This window comes from Myotis nattereri (genome assembly GCF_964212035.1).
Source record: "Myotis nattereri genome assembly, chromosome: 5".
Lineage (NCBI taxonomy): Eukaryota > Metazoa > Chordata > Mammalia > Chiroptera > Vespertilionidae > Myotis > Myotis nattereri.
The window spans coordinates 37,210,063-37,229,380 of NC_138080.1; the positions used below are offsets into that span (position 1 = coordinate 37,210,063).

Consider the following 19,318-nt stretch of genomic DNA (forward strand, 5'->3'; position numbering starts at 1 on the left):
TAGCCGCCAGGCATTCATTCCAAGCAGTGAGCCAAGGATTGTAGCTCCTTCTCAGCTCAGCCAGAGTCTACAGAATGGGGAATTAGGGGCTCTGAAAGCTATTGTTGGGTGTGCCTGATCCTACAGCAGGGGCCATCCTGTGGTGAGGATGTTGGTCTCCAGAAGAGGCCAGATATGGAAAGAGACCAGCAGGCTGGATACCTCCTGGAAACTGCATGCCTGCCAACCTCATCCAGTCAGTCTCCAAGGCTCCTCCATGCTGAGCTCCCGCCGTATCCCAAGCCATCCCAGCCTTTCTCTCCTCACTTCCTGCCCAAGCCCCTTCCGTGGAAGGCCATCTATACTATACGGCTCCTTCCCAATCAGCAGGACACCATCTAAGGAGGGACTGGGCCTGTCTTCCTGTGCTGGCCAAGACCCGCCCCCCAGGGCCCTCCCAGTTAGGGCCCATGGTGCCTGCTTTCCTGTGCAGGTTCCCCACGCTCTTTGGAGAACTAACAACACGGAACATAATTATTTTTAAACAGTCTACTATTTTATCTTTTTATTCTTTGAAATGAAACTTTAATATACAAATATGATCTTTAAGGTAACAACTGTTTATGGAAAAAATTACAATTATAATATTCAAGTTATATAAAGTTAAAGATCCCATCCTTTAAGGATGTCATGAGAACTTCTTCACAACTTGTTTCCTTTTCACAATGACCTCACTCAGGCTCGGAAGCTGAGCAAAACCAACTTAAAGGCTTGCCTTTGCCTGAACCACCCCAAGTTCTCCTGTTTACAAAGTCACTTAACTTTTCCCTATAACTCTCTGTCTTCGTTAGACAATAAACGTTCCAAAGGCGCTGCGTTTCTTCTCCATCGTCTGCTCATTCTCAGCCTCTGACTGCCCTTCCACGCCCGCTTTTTATCCCCAACCTTGGTTCCTTCGGGACCTGGAGGACACCCATGGGAGCCTCCTACTCTCCCCACCAAAAGCGGGCCCCGCCCCGCCCCGGGCCCCGCCCCACTCCGGGCCCCGCCCCGCCCCGCTCCGGTCCCCGCCCCGCTCTAGACCCCGCCCCCCGGCGCCGAGCTCCCAGAGCTTCGCGCCCCCGACTGACGCAATAGCCCCGCCCACTCACAGAGGCGAGCCCCGCCTCCTACGCACGCCCAGGGGACGGAGCCCCGCTGTACGCCGCCCCCAAAAGTCACGTGTCCACACAAGCGTGAGACCTCTCGCACTGCACCCCCTTCCCCGCCTCGGGCTGGAGTCGGCTCCCCGCTCCCGGGACAGCGTTCGCCCCCGCCCCGGGGCTGCGGGCCGGAGCCGGTGAGTGCAGCCGCCCGCCCTCCGCGTGGGCCGCGTGGGCCGGGAGAGGCGGCGGCTCCCTCCTCGGAGGTGCGCGGAGGGGCCCCCCGTCCCGAGCTTTGCCGCCGCCCGTGCGCGTTGTCGTCACTTTGTTATCAGCGGAAAAACTCGAATTACGAAAATTTTAGAAGCGTCCCCATGGAACCCGCACCCCTGGCCGAATTTCTTTTTTCGGGGGGCTCCTTACCACCGCGCCTCCCCGCATTTCCTCCCAAGAGGCTCCTCAGGGCCTTTCAGTCTGGTCCCAGCGCCCACCTCTCAGCCCCCTCACCTCGAGAAAGTTGGGGAGAGCCTCCTTTGTGACTCCCCACGGGAGGGAGCGATTTCCCTCGAAAGGAGGACGGTGACGCTCCTCTCCCCTGGTCCAGTGGGTCCGCTGCGAGCCCTTAGCCGGGCCTTGAGGGTCCCGCCTGCAGCTTGGGCTCAGTGGACAGAGCGTGGTCCTCGGCCTGAAGGGTCGCTGGTTCTGGTTAGATTCTGGTCAAGGGCACAGACCTGAGTTGCAGGCTCGTTGGACCCCAGTGGCGGGCGTGCTGGAGGCAACTTATCCTTGTGTCTCTCTCATATCAATGTTTCTCTCTTCCTCCCTCCCTTCCACTCTCTAAAAATCAATGGAAAAATATCCTCCAGTGAGGGTAAAAAAAATGTGCCCCTTCTCGTTTTAATCTTTTAAGGCTCTGGTAGAGGCAATTTGCTGCTCAGTTTTCCATCTCCAAAAATATACTTAAACATGCCCTGGGTCTAAGGACTTTAAGGATTAGGTGCATGTCAGAGGGAGGCTTTTCCAGAAGCTTCCTTCTTTGGAGATGACCTGGGCACAGAGAGCTGGCAGAGGGTAAGGTCAGCTGCAAGTATCCAGTTTTTTTGTTTGTTTTAAATATATTTTATTGATTTCAGGAAGGGAGAGGGGGAGAGAGAGAGAGAGAGAGAAACATCAATGATGAGAGAGAATAATTGATTGGCTGCCTCCTCCACGCCTCCTACTGGAGATGGAGCCCGCAACCTGGGCATGTGCCCTGAAGGGCCTGGGACCCTTCAGTCCACAGGGCAACGCTCTATCCACTGAGCCAAACCAGCTGAGGCAAGTTTCCAGTTTTGTACCTATAGACCAGCGGTTCTCAACCTTCCTGATGCCGCGACCCTTTAATACAGTGCCTCATGTTGTGGTGACCCCCAACCATAAAATTATTTTTGTTGCTACTTCATAACTAATTTTGCTACTGTTATGAATCATAATGTAAATATCTGATATGCAGGATGTATTTTCACTGTTACAAATGGAACATAATTAAAGCATAATGAATAACCACAAAAACAATATGTAATTATATATGTGTTTTCCGATGGTCTTAGGCAACCCCTGTGAAAGGGTCGTTTGACCCCCAAAGAGTCGCAACCCACAGGTTGAGAACCTCTGCTATAGACTCTTGAGTGTCTTGAAGGTCTGATTAGGGGAATATTACTACATTTTAGTGACTCTCAGACACCATCAAATTTAAAGTGCACATTATTGAATGCGCTACTAATTAAGCTATGAGAAAGCATGGCTTGTAAGAGGTATCCCCATTTCAGGGATTTTAAAATGTTTTTAGAATTGCTGAAATACACTAGCTACCACCATGCCAGGTACCCACTTGGAGTTTTGGATTTTCATCCTTACGTAGAGTCCCTGTGCAGGCGAGGAAACAGGTAGTTACATAGCGTGTCCTGGGTAGGGGGATAGGGGGTGGTACTCCTGTGTCTGAGAAGCTGGGGTGCAGACCTCTCAGACTCAAACATCTGAATGCTTCCTACACAAGCTCTCAGTGAACTTGGGTGACTTGGGGCAGGGATTTGATTCAGGGTTAAAATGGAACCCCAGCTGTTTATCCATTACCAGGGATAAATATTTGTAGTTAAGCTGGAAGTGACCCCTCCCTGTTCTGAACCCACATGACCCTGTGTCTGCACTTGTCATGATTCTGAGCTCTGCACTGTGGTTGTCACATACACGGCACCCTTAATTGTGAGGGGGTCCTGGGAGGGCTCAGTCCACATCTGTGTCTTTGTGTCCCTTACAGCTTTCCCTAGAGTGACCATCTCTTTCCTGAAAAAGGAGGGGGGAATAAATCAGCAGCAGTGGGTTGGATTGGTTTGGGGGGAGGAAGGAGGAGGACAGAGACAGTGTGGAGATGAGTAAGAGGCCACAGTCCAGGCAAAAGGAAACAAGGGCCCGCTCCTGTTCAAGCTGCCACAGGATCAAGATAGAGGGTACCCTGAAGTGCTGTCTAGCACTCTGTAGGTGCTTAATTGTTTGCCACATGAGGAAGGGGGAGAGGAGCTGGAAGGAGAAACCCTTCCTGGGAAGTTGGCTCAGCTGGTTCCGCTCTTTGACCCTCCTCCCAAGCCACGCTCGCTTTTTGGTCATATGTACTGTTAAAAGTTGGTGGCAAAAAATAGCTGCTTGAAAGCTCAGAGCTTGACACCCAGCAGAGATGCTAGAGCAGTGGTTCTCAACCTTGGCTGCACATTAGAATCACCTGGGAATCTTTTTAAAATCCTGATTTCTGGGCCTCATTGTTTCTTTGTTACTAATGTTGTGGCCCCACCCCATAACAAAGAAACAGAATTTCCAGAGGATGAGGCCCAGAAATCAGGATTTTAAAAAAATTCCCAGGTGATTCTAATGTGCAGCCAAGGTTGAGAACCACTGTGCTAGAGAGAAACTAGCTACATCATTTCCACTTACAGGGATGCCAGAAGGGCCGTCAGTGAGGAAGTTTCACCATTTGACCTCCCCCTTTGTGGGGCAGCAGGTGGTCAAGACAGGGGGCAGCAGTAAGAAGCTAAACCCTGCCAGCTTCCAGTCCCTGTGGCTCCAGGACACCCAGGTGAGTCCATCATCGTCTGGTGGTCATACCTCCCACAGGTGGACCGGCTCCCTCAGCATATCCTATGCCGCCCCTAGAATTTATCTCTGCACTTTCCACGCCATCACTTCCTTGAGCCCAAGACAACCATGCTAGGACTCCTCTTTCAGTCTGATATTTCTCAACCAGAAGTGGGCGTTACAGTGGCCCATGGAACTATAAAAAATACACAAGCTGGAGATTCTGATCACTTCAGCTGACTCCCATGTGCACCTATGGTTGGGAACTATGTTTAGTCCCACGGGGCCAGCAAGGATGTAAGGAAAGAGCATAGCCTTCTGATAGCATTTCCAACCTGATCACCTTTGCCCTGAGTGTAAGTCAGAGTTCCCTCAAGGTCTGACTCGTGCCTCCCTCTCTAGCACACTTCTGCCCCTGCCCCAGATCTCTCTTCCAATCATCTTGAATGTTCTGGAGCTCCTCTAACAGTCCTCCTTGCTCATACTTTGCCATGCTGCTCCCCTGCTTGAGCAAGTCTTCCTTTATCTTCCAACTCTGCCCCCATTCTTGTCTCATACACCTCTTCTAGTCTTCCCCTTTCTGGGTCTCTAAGCCTCTTTCTGTCTGTGCTGCTGTAACAGAATACTACAGACTGGGTGGCTTACAAATCCAGAAATTTATTTCTCAGTTCTGGAGGCTGGAAATTCAAGATCAAGGTGCTGGCAGATTCAGTTTCCTGGCTCATAGATGGTCATCTCCCTGTGTTCTCACATGGTGGAAGGGACAAGGGCACTAATCCTATTCATGAAGGCTCCACCCTCAAGACCTAATCACCTTCCAGAGGCTCCACCTCCAGATACCATCCCATTGCAAGTTACAGTTTGAACATAGGAATTTCGGCGGGGGGGGGGGGGGGGGGGGGAAGGGGGGGGAGAGGGTGGTGTACAAACACATCTATAAGCAAAGGCTTAGATCATGTTATTTTTTTCTAGGTCCACGGAAAGAAATTATTCCTTCGATTTGATCCAGATGAAGAAACCAAGTCTCCCAGCAACAACCCACTGCCCGAACCTCTAGGAAAAGGAGAGAGGAAGAAAGAGGCTGGGGACCAAAAGCAGACCTTGGGCCCCGACAGCCGGAAGATCTCAGACCAGACTTCCCAGTCCGACAGTGGAGACAATGGTTCTGAGTGTTTGGGGGGAGACAGCCCAGCAGGAGGTGCTGAGAGGTGGCTGCAGGTCAGCTTTGGTCTGTTTGGCAGCATTTGGGTGAACGAATTCTCCAGAGCAAAGAAAGCAAACAAGAGGGGTGACTGGAGGGACCCCATTCCAAGGTAATGGTGTGGTGGAGTGGGCTGTGGGCTGTGTCTGTCTGCGTCTCTATGGGGTCTGCAGTATGGCCCCCAGGGTATGGCACACTCTGGGCACACTCAGGTGGCTGTCCAACCTGCTCTCCAGCAGTCGGCATCCAAGGAGAGAGAAGACAATTTTCTGTCTATTTGTCATAGAAAGTAGACTGTGGTCTGCACCCGGAGAGGAAGGGTCACATCCTGGGCCAGCTTAGCGAAGGGGAGATCTTCCCAACAGACGTGGTCCTGGGGGGTGGAGGTCTCTGAAGAACATTGGGCAGCTTGACGAGTGCCCTCTGAATCTAGGGACAGAATCGTCCCAGTTCTTAATCTACTAATGTTGAGTCTACCTTAGTTCATAAAACTCTCTGCATGTTCAGGGTTATTTCCTTACTGTACACATCCAGAGGAGTCATTGCTGGTCAAAGAGAATGAGCATTCTTCCTGTGGACCATTCTTAAGGCCTTGCAAAGGTGCTCTCTCGCTTCACTGAATTCTTACTAGCATTGGATTGTTTGTGTGCTTTTGATCACTTTGTAGGAGCTTTTGGATATTGTGTATTAGCCTTTGTGATGTGTGGTCCCAGTATGGTTTCCTGTCTGTGTCCTTTGACACAATGTGCCTGTGGGCATTCAGGATTTTTAATTTTTATGTAGTCAATGTCAGTATTTTTTAAAATGCTTTTTTATTTTTCAATTACAGTTAGCATAGAATATTGTATTAGTTTCTGGTGTACAACGTAGTGATTTGACATTTATATAACTTACCAAGTGAGCACCTCGATAAGTCCATATTTTTCTTGATAACTTTTAAGTCGACCCCTCTTGCTAAAGAAGGCCTCTTCTATCTAAGTCACACGGCTTTTCTATTTTCTAAAGTCTCTTATTTTTTTTATCCTCAGAACTATAGTCTTTATTTGTGGTATGATGTCGGGCAGTAGGATCTTTGGACTGTAACAATAACTCAGGCTGGCTTAAAGTGGGAGGAGATTTTTTTGGTTCACATAATTGGAAGTTCAGAGGGAGGGTGGACTTTGGCATCGACTCAGTTTCCAGCTTTTGGCTTGAGGGTCTTTGTGATTCTCCTGTCTTTGCACTTTTCCACGTGTTGGTTTTGTCCTTCGACCAACAGCAAGAGGCTCGGCAGTTCCAGACCTTATGTCCACAAAGAAAGAGGAAAGAGGAAGAGAGAGGGTTCTTTCTGAACGTCCTGACAAGGAGAGCCTTCTCAGAAACCCCCAGCAAACCTCTCATTGCCTGAAGCTGGCTCAGGGCTGATTTCTGAAATGGTCTCCAACTAGGGGAATTTAAATGCTCTTCCACAAACAGAGCTCACCCCTAGGTTTTCAGATTTGTTATGGAGTTAACACATATAATTCTCTTACTTTTAAAGTCTTGTCTAGTTATGTCTCCCTTCTTATTTTTTGTGTTTTATATATTACTTTGTCTCCCAACCCCTTTTTTCTTAATTAGGCTTGCCAGAGTTTTATCTACATTGTTGGTCTTTCAAATAAATAATGTTAGTTTTATATACTCTATATGTAAGTATTTCCTGTCCTAGCCAGTTTTGTTCAGTGGATAGAGCATCAGCTCACAGACTGAATGGTTCTGGGTTTGATTCTGGTCAAAGGCATGTACCCCAGTTGCAGGCTCCATCCCAGGCCCTGGTCGGGGTGCATGTGGGAGGCAACCAATTAATGTGACACATCCATGGTTTCTCTCTGTGTGTCTCTCCCCCTCCCTTCCGCTCTCTCTGAAAAATCAATGGAAAAATATTCTTGGGTGATGATTAACCATCCCCTCCCCCCTCAAATGAGTGTTTCCTAATTGTCCAAATGGTTGAGTGTTTGGTCATCATTATTTTTAATATGTGTTACTGATTTTTTTTTTTTTTTAGAGAGAGCCAGAAAGGGAGAGGGAGAGAGAGATAGAAACATCAGTGATGGGAGAGAATCATTGATTGGCTGCCTCCTGCATGCCCCCCAGTGGGGATCGAGCCCACAACTCGGGCATATGCCCTTGACTGGAATTGAACCTCGGACCCTTCAGTCCGCAGGCCGATGCTCTATCCACTGAGCATAACCAGCTAGGGCTTGGGTCATCATTTTTATTGGGTTATTAGAGGCCAGGTGCACGAAATTCGTGCAGGGGTGGGGTGGTCCCCTCAGCCCAGCTTGCACCCTCTCCAATCCGGAACCCCTTGGGGGATGTCTGACTGCCGGTTTAGGCCTGACCCTGGGGATTGGGCCTAAACCGGCAGTCGGACATCCCTCTCACAATCCTGGACCGCTGGCTCCTAATCGCTCACCTATCTGCCTGCCTGGTCACCCCTAACTGCCCCCTCTGCTGGCCTGGTCGCTTCTTACTGCCCACCCTGCCAGCCTGATCATCCCTAACTGCCCCCTCTGCCAGCCTGCTCGCTGCTTATTGCCCACCCTACCAGCCAGGTCGCCCCCAACTGCCCTTCTCTGCTGGCCTGGTTGCCCCTCACAGCCCCCCTGCCAGCCTGGTCACCCCACACAGCCTGCTGTTCAGTCATTTGGTCATCCCTCACTAAACCCCCTGCCGGCCTGGTCATAGGCAGCCATCTTGTGAGGGTGTGAGGGTTAATTTGCATATTACCTCTTTATTATATAGGATGGTCAGTATTATGATCAAAGCTTGTACATTTTCTACGTTTGGCATTGAGATTTGCAGCTGAACACACAATTGACCTTTGCTTATACTTTATGTACATAAATGAAGGTAGTATGTTCCTTCAAAGTAAAACATTCCGTAAATGTTAAGAACAGGTTAATGGCTTTCAAAAGTTAACTCAACTTTTCTCTGTCCTTGCTTATTTTTTGTTTATTTAATATGCCAGCGTGGGAAGAGCAGCGTTCCAGTCCCCCAGGGTAGTCGTGGTTTTAGAAAGTGTCTTCTTGTCTTTCTAAGCATTTTTTATATGTGTTTTGCTGACCTGTGGTCCCAGGCAGCAGGGCTCCCTGACTTGTAGGTTCTTTACAGCTTCATTCTTAAACAGCATCCCCTCTCATTGCCTTTGGTCTTGAATTCTGCTTTTCTTCTTTTTAGTTTTTTTCCTCCTGTATGTCCCCATTCAGTCTTATCTGCCACAATCAGACAGACAGGAAGGGCAAGGACACTTTTCTCGTTCATCTGGAATTCTACTGTTCTTGATGTTAATAGTGCCACTCTGTTCCCACCCCGTGGTCTTTTCTCACTTAGTTGTAGGTATGTCTCCTATGAACTGCAAGGCAGGCTTTCGTATATCTTTAATCTCAAACTGAAACTCTTTGTTTTCAGATGGGGTAACTGTGGTGTTTGGATTTTCTTCTACTTAACATTTCATTATACCATGTTCCTTTTCTTTTGTGGGATTTATTGTCTCTTTTCTGCCTTTTCCCCCTGTTAATTTGGAAGTATTGCTATTTAACTTCATTCTGTTGGTAATAATTTATCTTTAAATTATACCCATGTTTTTTCTGAGTTAGTAACCAGCAAATTAAAATTTTTAAAATTTATTTTTCAGTTACATTTGACAATTAACCATAAAAATTTTAAATAGCATTACATTAATAACTCTTCTCCCTTATTATTGAAACTGGAATTTTGGTCACTCTCCTCCACCCCTCTGAGATGAGACCTTTAACACATTGTATGCGGGAAACGTGTTTACACGTTTTACGTATTTATACGTTCTACCAGTGTAGTAGAGCGCGGGACATGTATTAATACGTTTTTTATAGACTAGCGGTAGAATGCGGGTAACGTATAATAAATATGTAAACTAAAGTTATCGTAAATTTACTGAACGTTGCCATTTGCGCAAAAAAATTAGCAAAAATGGCCCGCGCCACCTGTTAGCGCGCGATAAAAACTACCCGCAAACAATGTGTTAACATATTTCTGCTTCCCTATCTCTTTTCTGTCACATCCACTCCATTTCCTGCATTTGCTAAAATAGTGTAGAATTTTAGTTCCAGGTTGTTAATTAACTAGATTATGTAGTTAATTATATATAATTAAACTAATTAAGAACCTCATTCACTAGCAGCTGCTATCAATTCTGCAGCAGCTCTCTCCCCCTCTCTGCCTGGAGCCAAGAATATATCCTGTCTTGTTCTTGCTGCAAGGCATGAATTTGAAAGACCTATTGGCTGTTCTTATACCTAAGGAGCAAGCCAGACAATAGTGGTCAGATTACTGTGGCAGGATGTCTGGTGGCATGAGAGGCATGAAGAAACTGGTATAGGAAACATCAGTTCTTGATTCTTTTCTGAGGCTACAGTATCCCTGAATGCCAGAAACTACTGTCCGAGGCTAAGGGTGGGGGTGGGGAAGAACCCCTGCAGGAGGGCTTATTTTGGCTGCTGGTAACTGGGCCAATCCCAGTAGAGGAACAGGTATCTTGGCTTCAAAAGAGTGGACAAAGAGGGCAGCTCAGCCTCCCCATATGGTCACCATGCTGGACGACGTTCCCACTAATCTACACCCCATGTCTCAGCTCCGTGCAGTCCTTACAGCCCTCAACAGTGGAAGTAACTGCCTGAGCATATGCAGAGGGTGTCAACAGAACCAATTATTGATTCTGATTTACAAAAACTGTGTGGATCTGATTGCAACGCTACCTTGTATTGCTGCAAAGATCTGCTGGAATCTGTACTGGGAGGCAGCATTACTGGGCCATTGACTAAGCTGGACTGGTCCCACAATTTCACCAACATGTTAGGCTCTGCCTATGCTCAGTTTACTGAGCTCATGTGCTTGTACCTCACCACCCACAGTGACCATGAAGTTGGCAGTGTAGGTGCTCATACCACCACACTTACGGGCAGTGCCCTTTCAGATCCCTGCCTGTCCTTCACAGCAGCCATGAACGGGCCAGCAAAGCCCCTGCATGGACTGGCAAATCAGGAAGTGCTTGTTTGGCTGACGCATCTACAGAAGGAAGTTGGCAAATGAGAGTCAGATGAGACTACATCTGGAACGTACTCAATTCAGGATGGGTTGTCCCAGGCTATGGCCATGCACTACTAAAGAAGACTGATCCTGATACATGTGTCAGCAAGAGTTTGCTCTGAAACACCTGCCTCATGACCCCATGTTTAAGTTGCTTGCTCAGCTGTACAAGATGGTGCCCAGTGTCCTCTTAGAGCAGGTGAAGGCCAAGAATCCTTGGCCCAATGTAGATGATGCTCTAGTATGGTGGCATGACAGAAAAGAGTACTACGCAGTACTGTTTGGGGTGTCATGAGCATTGGATGCACTGGCACAGCTCATCTGGAGCCAGTCTCTAGGCTTCCCTCTAGAGAGGCCCAAGTCCATGAGCACTGATGGTTTGATGAAGTTTGTAATTCTAAGTCGGGGCAAAACTGGGGACTGAGGGAAAACTACCAGAAGTGAAGGAACTTTGAAAAAAAGTATGGTTTTGTTTCAGGGAGCTTTTAAAGACTTAAGATTAAATTGAATCTGAGACACTGATAATACATTTGAGGTTAAAATATAAATGAAGACTTTAAAAGATGAAAAGTGACCCCTTTTCCCCTAACTAGCTCCTTTCCCCTGATGGGAATGAGTTGCCCATCAGCTGTAGGATGACCAGGACTAATGCATGTGGTATGGGTTAGATCTGCCCCCCCCCCCCCACACCCCCCCGCTCGGCCCCCCATCTCTAGAGTGAGAATCTGGCTCCTCTTTCCCTGTGTCAAAGCCGATTGCAGAGAATCTGTAGTTACTCCGGAGCTTTTGGTTCTACTCCGCCCAGCCTTCAGTAGGCCAACAAACCAGGACTCTGCCCCTTCTGTTTCCATAGGAATCCTATTGGATTGTCAGCTCTACCAAGCCCCATTGCCCTCTCCCATGTGCACAGACACTTCCTAGTTAGCCGGACATGCTTTGGACATTTTTTTATGCTTCCAGGTGACTATAATGGTTATGAAATTCGTTGTTACTGGCACCCGGTATTTGATTTTTTAATTTAATTTTTATTTTTTTAAATTGTTTTATTGCTTAAAGTATTACAAAGAGTATTATATATGTCTCCTTTTTTTTCCTCCCCTTGACCTTCCCCTAGCCTCCCATACCCCCCAGTGTCTTGTGTCCATTGGTTATGCTTATATGCATGCATACAAGTTCTTCAGTTGATCTCTTACCCACCCCCCCAACCCTCCCTGTCTTTCCCGCTGTAATTTGACAGTCTGTTCGATGTTGCTCTGCCTCTGTATCTATTTTTGTTCATCAGTTTATAATGGTCTTAATTATCCATAAATGAGTGAGATCATGTGGTATTTTTCTTTCATTGATTGGCTTATTTCACTTAGCATAGGGTTATGCCTTTAGGAGGTCACACATGCTCTCCAGTTCCATCCATGCTGTTGCAAATGGTAAGAATTCCTTCTTTTTTACAGTATTCCATGGTGTAGATGTACCACAGTTTTCTAATCCATTCATCTGCTGATGGGCACTTAGGCTGTTTCCAGATCTTAGCTATTGTAAATTGTGCTGCTATGAACATAGGGGTGTATATATCCTTTCTGATTGGTGTTTCTATTTGATATTTATCTCTCTCTTTTTTTAATCCTCACCTGAGGATATTTTTTCCATTGATTTCTAGAGAGAGTGGAAGGGTGGGAAGAGGAGGAGGAAGAGGAGTAGAGGAAGAGAGAGAGAGAGAGAGAGCCATCAACATGAGAGAGACACACCAATTGGTTGCCTCCTGCATGTGCCCCTACTGGGGCTGGGGAACCTGCAACCGAACGAAGTATGTGCCTTTGACTTGTAATTGAACCCTAGACCCTTGGGTCCTGGGGCTGACACTCTAACCACTGAGTAAAACTGGTCAGGATTCTTTTCTCTTTTAAAAATAATCCCATAAAAAGTTAAGATCTGGAAATATTCTAGTCCTCATTACTTTAATGCCTCCTTTGAGATTTTCTGTACGTGCTGCACCTCAAGCTGAGGATGCTCCGGACCTCCCTGCCTTGTCCCTACTAGAGACCTCCTCGTTCAGCGGGTTGTAGAAACCACTGTCTGATGATGGGTCTTTCCCGTCTTTCGGCTTTATCAGCGCTTAACATGAACTGGCCATTACTCTCTGACTTTCCCCCTCTTTATTTCAGTACGTGTGGGCCTTAGAATAGGAACTTGGGAATAACCATCATGTCCCTATGATGGTCCCAGGGTTACTAGCACCTTTTTTTGAGCAGGGAAATGACTTAAGTTTGACATGCTCTCCTTTGAATATCAGGTCCTAGGGCTGAGGACATTAAGAATGGTAAGCCTCCTTCCTCATCCCCTGCCACAAGAAAGTATCCCTGTATGTATCAAGGTCCTTATCCCGCCTGCCCCATCCCTAAGAGCTCAGGGTATAGTGTTGGTTTTAGAAGCCCCGTCTGCACAGGTTTTCAGTGACTCAGAATGCTCTACTGCCTTTTCTCTAAGAAAGGGTCAAAATACACTCCTGCGGTGCCCTCTTCCTACCTTACAACTCCTGCCTGTGTTTGTGTGGCTCCCCAACTCCCAGAACCACACTGTTCAGGTGGATACATTGTCTATAAACCCCTTGGTGACTTGTACAGTCCTGTTGAAGATTCCAGGTTGTTCTGTATAAAATGCAAAATAAATGTTTTTATTCACAAAAGACCCCAAACTAATAAATATTTAAAACATATTGCCTGACCAGTGTGGCTCAGTAGCTCAGCATTGACCTATGAATTCCTGCTCAGAGCACATGCCCGGGTTGCAGGCTCAATTCCCATTAGGGGGCGTGCAAGAAGCAACCAATCAATGATTCTCATCATTGATGTCTCTCTCTTTCCCACACCCTTCCTCTCTGAAATCAATAAAAAATATATATATTTGAAAAACATATTAAAATAGGTATATTTTGTTTCAAGTCATTCCTTCATAACACTTGTGTTGTAATTTTCAGTTGCCCTATCATAATTAATCCATTTTAGATTTCACAAGAAATATTACAAAACCCAATGCTGTTTATTATGCCTGCCCTTTTCATCTCTCCGTCTTGAGATCCTTACTGATTTAATTAATCACATCAGATACTATGCATAGATGTTTCTGAGTTCCTGTTCCTTTAAAGCAGCGGTTCTCAACCTGTGGGTTGCGACCCCCTTTGGGGGTCGAACGACCCTTTCACAGGGGTCGCCTAAGACCATCAGAAAACACATATATAGTTACGTATTGTTTTTGTGATTAATCCCTATGCTTTAATTATGTTCAACTTGTAACAATAAAAATACATCCTGCATATCAGATATTTACATTACGAATCCTAACAGTAGCAAAATTACAGTTATAAAGTAGCAATGAAAATAATTATGGTTGGTCACCACAACATGAGGAACTGTATTAAAGGGTCGCGGCATTAGGAAGGTTGAGAACCACTGCTTTAAAGTCACCCTTTTACTTTCACAGAAGAGTATCATCCAGGTCAGCTGCATGAATAGCACTCTCCTTCCAATGTGGAGTCCAGTTCCAGCCCCATTATCTTCCCTTACAGAACAACCCATTATTTCCCTATCAAAGTTCATAAGGTTTCTCCTCTGTCCTTGCGGTTCAGGAAGCCCATGCAAGTATGTTTGGGTGTGTCTTTCTCAGTAAATCTTGCCTGAAACTGGGAGTGATGCCTCTTTCGCGTCTGTCTTTCTTTCCAGTAAGCCCTGTTCTGTGCAGGTAGCCACAGCTCCTGAACTCTAGGCCTTTCTGTTCGCCCCAAGTTGTCTTCAGTGAACGTGTATTATCAGAAAAACGCAGAGCTATATATCTGCTTTCTTTTAATTACTCCACTTAGCCCTGAAATTTTTATGATTCTGGCACAAAAGATCCCTTTTCTCTTTAGGGACCTTAGCTTCCTGACGGGCGTGGGAGCTGTATGGACGTTTGAGCTGACAATGCTGTGGGCACTCTGTGTGCTTACGATCTTTCCTTCTCCTCAGGCTGGTCCTGCACTTTGGCGGTGGGGGCTTCCTGGCATTTTACAATTGTCACATGTCTTGGAGCTCTTCCCCAGTGGTCCCGCCCACCTCTGACATCTTATCTGAAAAGTTCCATCGAGGACAAGCCTTGGAAGCTCTGGGCCAGGAGCAGCCCGTCTGCTATACACTGTTGGACCAAAGATGCTTCTCAGGCTTAGGTATGACTGATGCGAAAGGGATGATCCCCACCAAGTTATTTAATAGAAAAGTCACTCATCTGGGAGACACAAAATGGAGACCTACCCCACGTGTGAATACTACTGGTCTGGCGGTGATCACGTACCCTCTTTAGCTTCACTTCCCTCATGTTTAAACTGAGGCGCTTGGATTAGGCAGTTTCTGACTTCTTTCCTGGCTTCAGAATTCATATCTTAATTCTGTTACCAGTAGTGTTCTGCCTGACAGCATAGTGTGTGACCTAAAGCAGCTGTGGGCAAACTACGGCCCGCGGGCCGGATTCGGCCCGTTCGGCTGTTCTATCCGGCCCGCGGAGCCGAAAGAGCGGAGGGTTCTCTTACTCTCCCCTCCGCTCCTTCACCAGCAGCAGTGTTAACATGTATTAGTTCACACAAACACTCCATCCATGCTTTTCTGGCCCTCCGGTCCAGTTTAAGAACCCATTGTGGCCCTCGAGTCAAAAAGTTTGCCCACCCCTGTCCTAAAGGCAGAATCATATCTCATCTGCCCTTAAGTCCTCCCCTGTCTAGCACTGTGCCTGGGACACAGTGAGTACTTGATAGATGTCTGTTAGGAACCCCAAGCCATGCAATTTGCTAATGGATAGCAGTGCATTTGCTAATGGGGGCTGCTCTCGGGCAGATGGAGCTGCCTGCTAGTCAAAGCAGAGATGTCTCAGCTCTACACTAGGATTTTATAAGACACAAGTGAAGAGGCAGGTTCCCACTCTGTTCCTGCGCAGTGAAACTGAGCATTTTGAGGAGGAGGGAAGAGTTGAGCAATTTGAAAATTAGGACAGCTAATTACCTGGACGATTTCCAGCAGTGGGGCACCTATGATTGGCTGCTAAGGCAATAGGGTGAGCTAATGATGACAGTCACCTCCATATCCAAGACAACATTTTCTCCGCTGCAGGTGCAGCTCACCTCCTGAGGGGGAACGAGGCCCACTGGTTTAGTCACCAGACAGTGGCCTTGCATTTTTATGTTAGGACCATGGGAGTCCCTGCACCTTGAGAAGCAAAGGGTCTTGCAGAAGTGGCCTTTAGGGTATATATAGCAAGAGCTAGTGCTCTACTAACAAATCGTTATTATGAACAATAGTAATAAGCGCCAACATTTTTCAAGTGACTCTAATGTGCTAAGGTTTCATCCTTATTGCTATTCTGTAGGGTGGTTATTTACTAGTGTTCCCTTTGTTCCGGTGAAGAAATTAAAGCAAAGGACATATTGCTCTAAGTGGTACAGTGAGACAGGAATCCAGGTAGTCTGCCAGTGAATTTTAGAGAGAAGTGTTGTGTGTAGCCATGAGTGTGATTATGAAACTCTTGGAAAGAACAGTGATTTTATTCATCCATTCACTCCACACGTGCTGAACGCTTGCCTTCTACCAAGCCCAGCCTTTGCTGGTTAAGGAGATTATTGTTTAACGGCCCAGCAAGCATGGACTTTAGTTCACCGTAACTTGAGATAGACAGAAATAAATGCCTGGTAGAGATTAAAGAAATGCATTGTTGGAACATTATGAAGAGAATTATTGACTCCAGAAGAAGGGATCAAGGCTGGCTTTATAGGGAATGAAGCAGGAGTAGGAAAACAATAAAATAATACCTCCTAAACACTTTTATATCTTAGGCATTATGTTTGACATTTTAAACAATAATAACAGCTATTACTTATTGACTACTCTATATACCAGCCACTGTGCTTAGCATTTGTGTGTGTAAATTCTCTTTACTGCTCACAAAAGCTAGGTAGCATCCCATTTTACAGATAAGGAAACTGAAGCCTAAAGAAGCGGAGAAACTTGCCAGGGCCACAGATCTAGGATCTGGATGAGCTGGGTAGTCAGTCGGGTTGCAGAGCCTATTTTGATAACCACTTTGTTGTAACATGGGCCATGCATGTTTTATCTCCTTTCATCTTCACAACAACCTTAAAAGTAAGTATTACCAAACATTTTTTAAAATATTTTTATTGATTTCAGAGAGGAAGGGAGAAGGAGAGAGAGATAGAAACATCAATGATGAGTGAGAGCATTGATCGACTGCCTCCTGCACGCCCCCCACTGAAGATCGAGCCCACAACCCAGGCATGTGCCCTTAATCAGATTCGAACCCGGGACCCTTCAGTCCACAGGCCGATGCTCTATCCCAGGAGTCCTCAAACTTTTTAAACAGAGGGCCAGTTCACTGTCCCTCAGACCGTTGGAGGGCCAGACTATAGTTAAAAAAAAACCACTATGAACAAATTCCTATGCACACTGCACATATCTTATTTTGAAGTAAAAAAACAAAACGGGAACAAATACAATATTTGTAGTTGCATGTGGCCCGCGGGCCGTAGTTTGAGGACCCCTGCTCTATCCACTGACCCAATCCGGCTAGGAAACCAAACCCATTTTATAGACAGGGACATCAACTTGAGGATTACGAGACTTACCCAAGAGCCTCCGAACATGGCAGAGCTGGCTCCCGTCTTCCTCAGGCTCTCCCCTGCTGCCCTCACACCAGCTTCAGTCAGCTTCATTAACTTTGTGGGCTGGCTTCATTATAGACGTGTCCTTGACTCTTCCCTTGTCCTCTCCCTGCTTTCTTTCAGGGAACATCATTAAGAATGAAGCCTTGTACAGAGCTGGGATCCATCCCCTTTCTCTCGGTTCACTCCTCAGTCCTCGGCAACTTGAGATCCTCGTGGATCATGTGGTGGAGTTCAGTACAGACTGGCTTCAGGACAAGTTCCAGGGCAGACAGAATCACACACAGATCTACCAGAAAGAGCAGTGCCCTGCTGGGCACCAGGTCAGGAAGGCGGCCTTTGGGCCTCCAGGTGGCTTCCAGAGGCTCACCTGGTGGTGCCCCCAGTGCCAGCCCAGGCTGCCACCTGACGAGTCAGAACAAGTCCAGCTACCCTAGGGCCCTTGGGCCCCTTCACAAACCTTGCCCTTCAGGGAGCTTGATGCTTGAGTGTAAGAAAGGGGGTGTGGGCAGGGATTGGGACTAGGAGCAGGAGTTGGAGGTGAGGGTGGTCAGGAGGCTATCAGTCCTGTTGATAGTCATCTCACTGAAGTTGAGTTTTCACAGGGTTAGATTATTTTTTAAGTGTTGTTTAATTCTTCCTAATTCTGCCATTGTGAAAGATGAGAAAAGTTATGTTGACAGTTATGGGAAAAGCCTCCCAGAACAAGTGGGTTAATGAAAATATAAGTCTGTGGAAAATGGCTGTGCCCCACCATTGTTCTGTTTGGTTTGGTTTTGAAACTTTGGTTGTTTTAAGGCCCTCCATTTGAGAATCAGGAACACGGAATTATCTTTCTTCATCCCCCTGGAGAGATCCAGGGATGAGGATGGAGTAGCATGAGGGTCATGCTGGGATTCAACCTCCTGCCTGGGTCCTTTTCCATAGGATGGAGACACGAGGAGAAAGGGCGGGGGCCGGGGGAGCTGGCCACCTTTCTGATGTGCCCAGTGGGCTTTAGAGCAAAGCTACTTGTTTCCTCCTAAGGTGATATATTTGTGACCATTGCTATGTGGAACCAGCAGGAATCAAGGTTGTGGAGATACAGTGTAAAGGTGTTAGCAATAGCTGGGAGAAACTAGGACATTTAAATAAAGCTCTTTGACATTTCCTGTTGTCATCTTTATTTGGCAGGAATAGTCCTTAAAATATAAGTAACTGAGTTCTTTGGCTGCATAGGACTTGTTGAAGTGGCCTGATGGATCCACTTAAAAGGAAGAGGGCAGGGGTTAGGGGAGGTGGAGGAAGGTACAGGGGGGATACATGATGATGAAAGGAGACTTGACTTGGGGTGGTGAACACACAGTATAGTGTACAGATGATGTGTTGTGGAATTGTGCACCTGAAACCTGTATAATTTTGCTAACCAGTGTCCCCTAATAAATTCAATAAAAAAGGAAAGAAAAAAAAAAGGCAGGGGGCACGGGGTTGGGGAGAGGGAAGGGGTGAGCGCACACCTGCCCTCTGCCCCTCAGGCACTGCAGTGGCAGGAGAGCTGGGGAAGCAGAGATGGATTTCACTCCTGTGACCCCAGTCTGTGGCATGTAGAAGACAGTTGTTTGTGGGTGAATTAAAAACAGTGGCTGATATGTCTGGCTTTCCTTTTCTCTCCTCTGTCTTAGGAATTGAGAGTTGTCAACAGTGGGGAAGCCTCTTCATGGCAGACCTATAACCTGTATAATAGTTCATATGTACTGACTGCTTACCAAGTAAAGCATTTAGCCTAGTTCTTATGTAAGCTGCAATAAAACTCAACAAGAACAAAACACATGAATATAGGTATTCACTCTTACTGCCTTTGTTTTATAGATGAGGAAACAAGTCTAGACAGGCTGAGGAACTTGCTGGAGTCACACTGTTAACAAGGGCCGACGGCACACACACTGTAGCCTCCTCTGTCGGGCTCAGACGGCATCGCTATTCAGTTAAGTATTCATTGTGCACCTAGTATGTGCCAGGCATGATTCTAGATGCTTGGGGGTAAGTTCATGAACAAAACAAAGACGTGTTGTCATTGAACTTACATTCTAGCAAGGGAAAACAGCCACTAAACATCGTAGATAAATTAGAATGTGATAA

The 19,318-nt window shown here is 46.7% G+C and overlaps 1 protein-coding gene and 1 pseudogene across 2 annotated transcripts; both read left to right on the plus strand.

Moving 5' to 3' along the window:
* The first annotated feature begins 1,185 nt into the window (after positions 1–1,185).
* Positions 1,186–18,992, plus strand: NEIL2 (nei like DNA glycosylase 2). The gene is made up of 5 exons (XM_081092904.1): positions 1,186–1,318; positions 4,088–4,227; positions 5,199–5,539; positions 14,508–14,704; positions 17,324–18,992. Exons 2-5 carry the CDS (start codon positions 4,090–4,092, stop codon positions 17,635–17,637), a joined length of 990 nt encoding a protein of 329 aa, XP_080949030.1. The 5' UTR covers positions 1,186–1,318; positions 4,088–4,089; the 3' UTR covers positions 17,638–18,992.
* On the plus strand, positions 5,588–10,936 carry LOC308519230 (citrate synthase, mitochondrial-like; annotated as a pseudogene). The gene is made up of 2 exons: positions 5,588–5,613; positions 9,728–10,936. The product of its transcript is annotated as a citrate synthase, mitochondrial-like (transcript).
* Positions 18,993–19,318: the final 326 nt, after the last annotated feature.